Genomic DNA, 12,100 nt, shown 5'->3' on the forward strand with positions numbered 1-12,100 from the left:
TGGACATACCAATGCTGGCCTTGCTGAGCTCAGCCAGAGCTTTCATGAGCTTGGAGGGCTGTCCTGGGCTCACGGGTGTTTAACCCCCTTGGGTGTGTAAATACTTTCCAAGAACAGCATGCACCACTGTGAATAATCAAGGTGACAAATCAAAAAGCTCCCCTTACCCTGCCTCCACCCCACGCCTCAAATTCTTTGAACCACTCGTTCTCAGATGTGGCCCTCAGACCTGCAGCATCAGCGTCACTTGGGAACTTGTTAGAAATGCAGATCCTTGGGTCCCATCGCATTGCTACCAAATCAGAAACTTTGGGGGTGGCTCAGCCATCTGCATTTTTAACAAGTCTCCGGGTGATTCTGATGACACTAACGTTGGAGGACCCCTCTCTGAAGCATCTCTCCGAGCCAGGGGTAGCTCATGGCTTTTCTGATTCATTGTTTCGAAACCCACTCCCCACTTTCTCCTTCCAAGACACCATTCCACACTTCACCTTGCTGGTTGTGGGAACAGCAGGGGGTGGAATGGGGAGGAATGGAAAACCAGTGACCTGGAGGCAGGAAAAGCTGTTTGCCTTGGCAGGTTCGCCTGCACTTGGAGCCAAGATTCAATCAATCCCCGTGATTGACTTTATTTCAGCGATTGTCCCGTTCTCCTCTGCCTCCTGCTTGGGGAGATGGGGAGGAGGGATCCAGTGCTTTCTGGAAGGAGAGGCCCCAAGCTCTCCTTTGTCCCTGTCCGAGGCCCAGGCCCCTGCTGCCAGAGCTGCCAGTGCACACGTCTCCCCAGATAAAACCACACCAGGCAGCTCTTTGCTCTTAAAGTGGGGTTTTCATTTTGCACCATTAGCTTAAACCAGTGGGGATTTAACTCAATCCATGAAATCAAGCAATTAGGCAGCAGGATTCCACTGGCTGGCCTCAGTGCTGCTGCGCTGTGTGGTGGGTGTGTTGTGGGACTGTAAACTTGCAAACTCTTCTTTCCTGCCTGATCCCCCCGCCCCCCAAGATGTCTGGGGTCCAGAAAACAGAACAACACCAGTAAATAATTTGTCCCAAGTAAGTAACTCAGGAGCATTTTCTACATCTGCTATTTTTGTAAATGAGAGAAAAAGAAAGCTGCTTTCCATCTTTTTTGGGGGGGGGGAGGTTGGTTTTCTTTCTTTTCTTTCCTTCCTTCCTTCCTTCCTTCCTTCCTTCCTTCCTTCCTTCCTTCTTCCTTCCTTCTTCCTTCCTTCTTTCCTTTCTTTTTTTTTTTTTCTTGTAATGTATGTCCTGTAGTCAGTAAATGCATGTCAGTATGCAGCGTGTGCTTTGTGGTCAGGGCAGAGCCTGAGTTATTATGACCAAGTGCAGCTCCTTTCTTTGCTAAAAGAATCAATGATGCCAAACACTGGCTCCTGTTGGGAACAGAGAGGGCTGTTGCGCTTCCATGGCAGGGCCTTTGTCAACAGGACTGAAATATTTATGAAAATGGGATAGGAAGCAGAAAATTGTGGCCTCTCTGTTTTTATTGCTTAGCGAGGCTTTGTATTCTTAAAAGGATTTTTCATCTGGAGGCTCTATGTGGGATGAGAGGTGTGAGCAGAGGCCACAGAGCTGATGGCCGGGCACCTGCCCACCTGTGCACTCCCCCTGATTCAGGGGCCCCTAACAGAGTTTGTCGGTCTTGCCCCCTGCTTCTCAAATCATCTATTTAGGAACTTCGGCCCTCTCTGCAAGAGAGAGCAATTTAGGGAAAAAAGCAAGTTGCCAGGAATCTGGGTGTGTGCCCTGTTATCTGCTGTGGGGTGAATTTTCATGAGCACCGATTAGAGAAAATGGATCCACGTGCTTGTCCAGTTATCCCCAGGACCTTCTGGGACACCATCGTCCCCTCTTGCTTCTCCGCTTGGAGGAACTATGGAATAAAGTAATGAGCTTTGGTGGAGAGGCAGGGGGGCAGGTGCTCAACAGAGCTGTGGGAACCTCCAGCTGTGTGACTGTAGACAAGTTACTTTTGAGCATCAGTTGAACTTGGTTTAACATCTCTCCCAGTTCAAGGAAAAAATTCAAATTTTAACCTAATTGATCTTTTATCTGAAAAATGATGGGGATTGATTAGATCTGTAGGCCACAGCCTTACCCCCAAAAGCAATTTAAATGGAATTCTTACTGAAACATAACCCTTAAGAAGCCCTAACTCATACCAAGCTGCTCTAGTTGAAGGGACAGTCGAGGACCTGGAAATGTAATCTTTCTTTTTAAGATTCACATTTTGTGATTCAGGTGTATTTTATATGGAGACTATATACTTAAAAAATATATAAGTTTTTTTGCTTTAAAGTCAATGCAGTTTAAAAAGTTCGGTAGTAATCAAAGGCTTTTAACAAAAAGCTGCAGTACCTCGCCCCATGCCTTCCCACCGCTCCTTCCCACCACCAGGTAATAATTTTAGCTATTTCTTGTAGTATTTAACATAGGTATAATTTGATTTCCTAATTAAAAATTTTAAGACATTATTTTTTTTATGTTATTGAAAATAGCCCCTGGCTGGTTTGGCTCAGTGGATTGAGCGTCGGCCTGCGAGCTAAGTGTCGCTGGTTCGATCTTCCAGTCAGGGCACATCAGAGAAGGAAAACTCTGACTCCAAAAAACCTCCGCTGCCTTGCGGCATACCTCTTCAGGGGAAAGGCTAAGGGAGTAAACCCCGACAGAAAATCCGGAGCCGGAGTCCCTAAGGCGGTTTGACATTGTAGTCAACACCGGCAACTCCTGCGGCGCACCTGAAGCCAAGCTGTATTGACTCCGTCTTTCCCTTGGACCCTTCAGCTGCGAAGAGAGGGGGGGTCTGCTGCATGGGCAACAGCAGACCCTCCATATCACCCTGCCCAGGCTCTGTAGCTTCAGCTTCGCTGGAGAGGACACTCCAGCGTCATCGCAAGATGTCGATTCAACACGGGAGGAGACAGATACCATGTCACTCCCGAGTCGGACTGCACAGCCATTCTCGGCGGTGCAGATAGACTCTTAAGAAGCTACACCATCGTCTCTCGAGACGGACGGCTGCCAACGAGGGGGTATTGAAAATAAAGATTTATACTGTTTTATACCATCTCCCCACTTCTCCCCAATAATTATATCACACTGTTGGTTAAATTCATAATCAATGTTTAATTTATTCTAATTATGTAGATATCATCTGCAGCTGAGCCACGTGGTGCACTGCACTTGTATTTCCTTTCCTGAACACCTTTTTCCCCCTTGAGCTGGTAATTGCCTCCTGTCATTTTCCCAGTTCTTATGTCTGTATTAAGAATTCAGCTCCAAACTTTTCTGCAGGCATCTGCCTGAGTCCTCTTTCCTCCTGTTTCTGTCTGGATCGGTTGGGCTTTAGGCCTGCCACACAGTTGTCTGGAAAAACTGTTCTAAGACTTCCATTGCTTTTATTTTAAGTTGGATCTTTGGTTTTCTGAATTCTGTGTCTTCTTGTTCTGTACTTTTGTAGAGTAAGTACATCATGGAGTGGTTTCTTGAAAAAAGATATGCGGGACATAATTTTTCTTTAATCACTGAGTGTCTGAAAATATCTTCATTCTACTGTCTTTATTCTACTCTCAGAGAAGGAAAACTCTGACTCCAAAAAACCTCCGCTGCCTTGCGGCATACCTCTTCAGGGGAAAGGCTAAGGGAGTAAACCCCGACAGAAAATCCGGAGCCGGAGTCCCTAAGGCGGTTTGACGTTGTAGTCAACACCGGCAACTCCTGCGGCGCACCTGAAGCCAAGCTGTATTGACTCCGTCTTTCCCTTGGACCCTTCAGCTGCGAAGAGATGGGGGGTCTGCTGCATGGGCAACAGCAGACCTTCCATATCACCCTGCCCAGGCTCTGTAGCTTCAGCTTCACTGGAGAGGACACTCCAGCGTCATCGCAAGATGTCGATTTAACACGGGAGGAGACAGATACCGTGTCACTCCCGAGTCGGACTGCACAACCATTCTCGGCGGTGCAGATAGACTCTTAAGAAGCTACACCATCGTCTCTCGAGACGGACGGCTGCCGACGATTCTACTCTCACACACTGATTGATAGTTAGGCTCAGTATCAAATTTGGGAACTTAAAAGGCATTGATCATTATCTTCCAGCTTCTAGTGTTGTTATTGCCATTCTGATGCCTGCTCCTTTTCTCTAAAGGATTTTAAAAGTTCTCTTTATCCCTGGTGTTTCCAAATGTCACGATTCATTGAGCTGGGGACTATTTAATCTGAGAACTCACGTTCTGCATTTCTGGGAAATTTTCTTGTATTATTTCTTTGCCATTTAAGAGTGAAGCACTCAATTGGAAGCTCCATCCATGTGCATGGCCTATGATTTGTGGGGCCCCATTTTAGAGTTTCATTGTAGGAGCTGTAGGTCTTCCTTTGGGCTCCTAGTCTCTTTAGATAGAAACCTTTCAATCTGCTGACTAGGGGATATAAATGTAGTGTTCTGAGACCCGAGGGTCTCATATGTACTCTGCAGACTTTCACTTAGGGCAGCACCTCACTGCTTGGTCCTCCTGTCTGGTGTATCCAAGCCCACAGTCTGTCTGGTTCAAATCTTCTGGAGAGATTAAAGCTCTTGGCTGCTGCTAGAGTTGGTCAAGGACAGTCACCTGGATTTATGGCCCAGACTAGTAGATCTGAGTGTCCTTATACAGACTTTCTCCCGGTTCCTATGTTTAACACAACCTCTGCAATGGAGTGCTAAAGCACCCAGTGGGCCCCAGTTCTTCATGAGTGTTTCTGAGTCCTGCAATGTGGAATTGACTCCTTATTGGCAGCTAAGTTTCAGCTTTTCCTCTCCCTGTCAAGCCAGCTTCCACCATCCATTTGCTTTCTATTACACTAAATGTTGATATATTCTTGATTCCTTTACCATTTTCCTGCTGTGTTTATACTTTTTTTTTACTATAATTTTAAACTGACTTCGGGAAGGAGTGGAAATGATTGCATGTGCTCAATCTAATATGTTTGGCTAGAAGTGGCTGGCGGTAAGTCTTCGCAAACATTCCAGAAGCTTGGTGGTTGTTAGTAGGGTATACCTTTTCTTCCCACTTCCCATTGGTTGTCAACTCTCTGGAATTCACCGTCACCCCCATGAATCTGGGCCCCCCACAGGTCATTAGGGAGCCCCTGATTGCCAAGTCCAGGGATCTAATCTCACACTCCTTCCCACACTTTGCAGCATTTGTGATCAGGAGCGTTTTCTCCATTCAAAACACCTCTGCTGTGTATTCTGAGTCACCTGGCTGCCTGGTTTCCCATCTGAACTTGTGATGACTTTTGTAGTAACTCTTCTTCTTCTTGCCCCTGTGAAGGTGCTTCCTGCGGTCCCTCATCCTCTCTTCTCTTCTCTTCTCTTCTCTTCTCTTCTCTTCTCTTCTCTTCTCTTCTCTCCTCTTCTCTTCTCTGTATTTTACTCCTCACTGTGACTACTATCTGTAATGAGATGAGTCACAAATCTGATCACTAACTCAGCCACCTTTCCCATCAGATCTTTCTTGTGTTCTTGCAGCAGTTCCATGTTACTGGTTGTATAAATGACTGACCCTTAGCTAATAGTTGTCTTACATCCAAGCACCCTGTCTAGGTCATTGGAAGAAGGGTGACACCATTAGTATAAGCAGATCAGGAGAAAGAGATCTTTTATTTTTATTTATTTATTTTTTACTGTACTTTATTATTTTTTAAAATAAATAATTGATTAATTATTTTAATAATAAAAAATAACAATCCCTCCCTCTCAGATATTAAGACCCTTTATAATCTTATAAAGGACAATGGGCGAAGGTCTCAAGCTCCTCTAGCTGCTTCAAGCTGGACATGGTCGTCGTCCTACCTACCCTTGGGTCCAGAAATCCCTAATAAGAGTGGGGGTGTGGAGGGGAGAGTGGCCTTCCCACATGGGGAAGGATCGTGCAGACTCCAGGTCGGTTGGCTATCCCTGGACAGAGAAAGAGATCTTTTAGAAGAGAGTGCGGGTTTGTCTTGAGTGTAACGCATTACCTGTTCTCATTTCAGTCTCAGAAATATGGCCAAGCGTCATGGGAAGTATACCAAAGAAGTGTAATTTGTGAGCCAAAAAATATGGTGTAGGTTACTGAAGTAGAAGGCAACTTAAAGGGTCTACCTAAATATAAGGGGTTATTTATTTTAAGATTGCTGAGAAAGACCTAGACAGCCCCTAAGTGCAATCTCAAATGTGGGGTTTTCAAAGTTTCTACGTCACTGAATTTTGCAGTGACCGGTGACGTGAAAGGTGAGAGTAATAATACTCCACTCTTGAAGGCTGCTAAGTTGTTTTGTTTTAGTTCAGAGTCCAGGTGTTACAGGTAGCTGAGGTCAAGGGCACAGTGTGGGGGTGCTGGAGACGGCTTCTCTGGCTTGCTGGTATTGCCTAGTGTGGTTCCTCTGGATGGGAGTTCTGCTACGCCTGCAGACTTCACTCTGCACTTTGCAGATGGGAAACAAGGAACTCAAAATCAGATTTTGTGATCACACAGTTAGAACCCAGGATCCAGGACTCCATCAATTGTACCAGCTGCTGCCTCCTGGGGCCTCTCTTCCCTGCCCGCCACCACCACATGCATTACAAACGTAGAACTCAGTCTAGGGGCATGACCCCTGGGGTCCAGGCACTGTCAGCATGGTGGGGCTGAAAGGAGAGGAAGAGGTGATCAGTCCCAGGCTGCTCCTGGGCCAGTACCCACCCCGTCCCAGCAGCCCCTGGATGAGGCATGGTGGGGGGCTGCCCACATATCCACAGGCCCAGGGAAATCAACCTCCGACGGCTAATCGCCTATCCAAACATTGCTGGTAATCTGCATCCCTAAAATAAACCCTTGAGAGATGGAAAGATGTTAGTAATTTCTGGCCATATGTGCCTCCTCCTTCCCTACTTTCCTTACCTCAAAAAAGAAATTGAGCCAAATGGCAAGGAATAAAGAGTCTAATGCAGAACACATTTCCATCATTTGATTTCCCCTCTCCCCTTGCTGTCCCCCCACTTATGTAAACTGAATTCCTTTACACAGTCATGGCAAAGGACCATTAATTTTTGATTTGAGTTGTGATTAAAAGCAATACAATCAAAAGAGTGAGATAATTTCCACTGAAGCAATATCATTCAAAACCCAGTCATGGTATAGTAGGAAAGAGCGGGGCCTTTGAGGTCAAGTACGAGTTCTGATTCTGATTCTGTCTCTTACAAATGGTGGCCACGTGTTGTCATTACTTAAGCTGAGTCCTTATCCTTGACTATAATAATAATTATGGTTCTTCAAATGGATGCTGTGAGCATTAAATCAGGATTCACATCGACAGCACCTGTCCTGTACTCATAGACGGAGCCTGGCAAGTGGTTAGTACTTAAAAAAGGATGGCTTGCTTCTCTGTGGCAAAGAGGGCACCCACGTGGTCATCTGGGCATGCATTTGCCTTTCCCAGTGATGGATTTTATCACTCCTATGGCAACGCTTGGCTCCCAGCCTTAGATTTTGGGAAGTAGCCTAAGACTCACCTAATGTGTGGGGACACCTCTTACAGGGTCTTGTGAAAGGAGCTGAATTGTTCTTTGTTGCCTTTCTTTGTGGTTTCTCTTATAGCCCCATTTTCTCTCTTTGGCAGAGGGGAGGCAGCAATGGACCCTTGACTTGTCCTGGGCATGAGTAGTGAGTCTCCTCTTGTTGGCTCCTCACTCAATCCCACTGAGAACCTTTCTCATTTAATAAGCTTCAGATTACAACAGTTGAAGTCTTTTCTCAAGTGAACCCCAGGTACAGGGTTTACAAGCCAGCAAGGGAAGCTTAACCAGGTGTGGGCCTGTTTGGGCATGTCTAGGGTGAGGCCCTGGAGGGCTGGTTTCTGCACTTTCTATTCTGCACTGCCCCCTGCTGGTCCCACTGCACTCTGTGCACAGTGGGGGTGGGAGTCAAGCGTAGTCAGCCATGCTGGGCAATGGCTTGTTTGGGCTGGGGGTGGGTGAAAGAAAGGACCTCACTGGGAAGCAGCTCAGCTCTCTCTCAGGTAGGTGTGTGGGGAAGCCAGGACCAGCCTGTGAGGTCTGTGCTAGTCCTCAGCAAGACCCTTCTGCCGCTCAGTGCCCAGTTTCTGAACCTTCTGCCACCCTTGGGAATGAGGCATTTCATAAGCAGCACCAGGTCTAGAGTATTATATGGGGTTAAGTATGTTGCAAGGTCTGGAGTCCTTTTTGTAAGGCAGAAAAGCAGTGGGAACATGTTTAATTTACTAACTTTGACTCATTCATTAAAGATTTTGTTCCTAGGACTTTTTTCCCCTCCCCTTTATTCTTGGGTTAAGCCAAGGGTGTGCTTTCTAATCAACTAAATATTAAATTATAAAGCCTTCCCAAATGCAGCTTTTCCTTGCCAGAATAGTGTCTTTCAACCATGAGGAACTCTTTTACCATTTCATAAGTAAAGTCATTTTGAAATGTGGGTGAAACTGGGAAGAGAGTCTGAGATCCTCCCTCTTATTTTCTTCGTCCATTTAATCAGCACTCTGAGTTTTGGGTTCATTATAAAGACGTTTGCAACCATAGAGTCAGCATGGGCAGCACAGTGGTTAAAAGTGCACATTCAGACGTGGGTTTCAATTTAGGGTTAGGAACTTTGGGCAAGTAAACTTAACCCCTTATGCCTCAGTGTTCTCATCTGTTAGTTGGAGAAAATAATTGCACCTTCCCCGTGGAGTTGTTAGATTTAATTGGGGAAATGCAGGGAAAACACGCAGCACACTCCCCGGCATGCCATATGCTCTCATCACTGTTAGCTGTTGTTATTCAGTTCAGATTCAAGCCTTTCCTCATGGAGTGTGGGTGGAAGCCCCTGCATTAATAAAAAGAGGGGGCTGAGTAAATGGGAATACAGAGGAATGCAGAGGATATACAAATTTCCTGGTGACTAGCATCTAGAAAATGATTTCCAAGTCCTTTGGAAATATCTGGGGCTGGCTGGTCTTACAGAGGAGAGTGTGGTAATGCACAGACAGCTTAGAGAACGTCTCCACACTGGTTTATCTTCATCAATAGACCCTGTGCAGCCATCACTTATGTATGGTCCATACGTTGACATTAAAATAATGTTAAGTCGGAGTCTACAGAGACAAAGAGAAGGCAGAGCTGGTGGACACGCTGGCTTTCCCTTTCTGCAGGGGGGTGTGCTGAGAACAGAAGAAGCCCATGTACCACATTAGCCTTGAGAGTTCATCACCTGGATTTATCTATTAGGACTTCACCAGGACTTGCTCTAACCCATCAAGAAGTCAAAATAGAGTTTGGTTCTATGTGGGTCTACTCAGTGGATAAAACATTCGTGGCACCTGCTAGAGGCTGATTAGTGGTTGACAAAACATTAGCAGTATGTGCTGTTGAAACCCCTTAGAAGACACGCTTGTGGGGGCCCCGAGTTCTTCAATGCTGAAGTTGGGCATTGATGTTTAATGCACTTGAGCATGACAATTTGAAGCATCCTGTAACTTCCTCTTGCTGGCTGTGCACACGTGGAACGTTGTTTAGAAGGTACAACTTACAAGGAACTTTACAACCCTTGGATGGTAAAAAAACTAAACCAAACAACTCAGGGTAAGTTTTTTGAATGCAGAAGTCTAGGGCATTAGATTATAGGGATTATATAAGATCAAATGATCCCCTTCTTCTCTTAAAGCATTGTGTGATACAGTATTCTGAGTCAATGAGTTTTAACAAAGATAAATATGATTTGGTTCTGAAAATGTATTTGAGACTCATGGCACCTTGTGGCAACTATTGAGATACCGGTTGGGCACCACAAAACTGTAATCCGTACCCAAAGGCTAACTGAGACATTGGTACTTATTTGTAAAATTGTCTCCTTTTGCTTGCTATTAGCCTTTCATTTCCCCTTGCTCGTCAGCCATACGTTGGGGTTATTGTTTTACATGGAAGACTGTTCTAAAATGCTTTTTCTCTTGCCTTCTCTCCTTGCCCCCTCTCTGTCCTTGCTATCTCTAGCACTGAGAATGAAAATAAAAGAAGTGAAAAAAGAAAATGGTGACAAAAAGATTGTCCCCAAGAAGAAGAAGCCCCTGAAGTTGGGGCCCATCAAGAAGAAGGAACTGAAGAAGCTTGTCCTGTACCTGAAGAACGGGGCCGACTGCCCGTGCCACCAGCTGGACAACCTCAGCCACCATTTCCTCATCATGGGCCGCAAGGTGAAGAGCCAGTACTTGCTGACGGCCATCCACAAGTGGGACAAGAAAAACAAGGAATTCAAAAACTTCATGAAGAAGATGAAAAACCATGAATGTCCCACTTTCCAGTCGGTCTTTAAGTGAATCTCCCAGGGTGGTTTGGGGAGGGAGCTGTGGGTTGGGGTAAGGGGCGGGGGCTGGGCAGACAACCCTGGAACTCACTGCTTCTTCTATGGGTAAGGACATTGTAGTCCAGTTGGCTTTCCTCTTGCAGCATCCCTGTTCCACCCCGACCCCCACCAAGAGCCACCCTCCAGACCCCAGTATAGCCAGTATTTAAAGCCGCACACCCAGGTAAGGAAAACCAGTTAGATTAGGAAGCCTGGTAAGACCTATAGTCTGGAACAGCATGTCACTGAGTAAAAGGAGGTGCAAAATTATTTCAACCAGAGACATACTCACTAAAAAAGAAAAATTTTCCACTAATAAAGGGGATGAGGCAAAAATGTAAGAGACAGCGGCAAAAGAGTAAGAGAGAGCAGCAAAAAACAATTCCTGCAGCTTTCTTTGTGTCATTACAAATTGCTTATGAGTCCTTCAGCTAATTGTTCCTTCAGAACTAGACACTTCTAACTATTGGTAAGGGACACATTGCTTTTGATTCCAGAGTAATTACCCTTTCTTATTTAGACAGAAACAGACACCCACCACACTTACAACTTAAGATCAGTTCCAGAGAGTAACAGGTGCAGGGAGAAAAGTGCAAGTACAGTGTGTAATAGTGCAAACAAAGGGAGTCAGGCCTGCCCAGCCCTGCCATGTGACCGTCTTTCGCTGTGAATCAGAGTCTCAGATGCCATGTGAGTGGCAGCTGACATCAGCCACACCGCATGATCTAACCACCACACACGTGGGGGGCACGTGCCTGCCTTTGTGTGAGGAACAGGAAACCCTGTGGGCACTGTATCCGTGGCATGAAAGAGACGATGATTTTTAGACCCAGGAGGCGATGGTTAGTGGTTTTCAAAAAATGTAGTTAAAGAAGAAAAAAAGAAAAAAATTTAGAACAGTCCAGCAAATTGCTAGTCAGGGTGAACTGTAGTTGGGTGGAGAGCTTAGTCTAATTTCATCTGTTTGTTCATTTCACATATCTTTAAATAACAACAACTGAAAACCCAGCTGCTTTCCAAGGGTTTTTTTAAAAAGTCTACACTAGCATGTGAAAGGTGTACTAAGACCAGGGTCTGTTGGAGCATCCGAGGCTGCTTTCCCACAGAGCTGCGCTGTCACTAGGCATTTTGGGAGGGTGGTGGATCCGGCTGGTAGCATAGCTGTGTGGTCCTCCTTTCTGAGGAGTTGTGGGTTGCTCTGGTCCCAACACAACACTCATCGAAACTCAGACACTTCCCATTCTTTTCTTTCCTGTGAGAAACGGATTCCTTTAAACTTGATTGCCTACAGGTCAAAGAAATTCAGAACAGCCAGCCTGCCTGTCCTCCTGCATTAAAAAAAAAAAAAAAAAAAAAAAAAGAGTTCATTTCTGCAGAGGGAACGTTAAGCCACAAGTGTCTCCCCATCCAAGGGGAGGGTTTCCAAGGCAACATATATCTGCAGTTTTTCCTTAGTGCCCTAAGATGTTTCTCAAAGCCCTGTGTTTATTAAGTGATGTACATAAACCCATTCATTTAATGCAACTTCATTCATCTGTTCTGTGTACAGGAAGTAATTCCAAACAATGCTAATTTCTTCCCCAAACCTGGTTCTTAATTCTCCGTAACACTTTGAGGACTTTAGCGATTGTCCCTCTGGGGAAATGGCCATACTCAATGTGGATGCTGCAGAGAGGCCGGGATGTGTTACGGTGGTGCCCTGGACCAATGCAGGAACAGTAGAA

The 12,100-nt window shown here is 45.6% G+C and overlaps 1 protein-coding gene across 1 annotated transcript in view; it reads left to right on the top strand.

The window, feature by feature from the left end:
- Positions 1-11,736, top strand: part of SFRP1 (secreted frizzled related protein 1) — a 39,237-nt gene extending 27,501 nt beyond the window's left edge. Inside the window, exon 3 of the mRNA XM_090258557.1 lies at positions 10,028-11,736. Coding sequence (XP_090114683.1) covers positions 10,028-10,350 — 323 coding nt within the window. The 3' untranslated portion in view covers positions 10,351-11,736. The remainder of the gene's footprint in view (positions 1-10,027) is intronic.
- Positions 11,737-12,100: the final 364 nt, after the last annotated feature.

Source organism: Furipterus horrens, unplaced genomic scaffold, assembly GCF_987537825.1.
Source record: "Furipterus horrens unplaced genomic scaffold, mFurHor1.1.pri manual_scaffold_12, whole genome shotgun sequence".
NCBI classification, from domain to species: Eukaryota; Metazoa; Chordata; class Mammalia; order Chiroptera; family Furipteridae; genus Furipterus; species Furipterus horrens.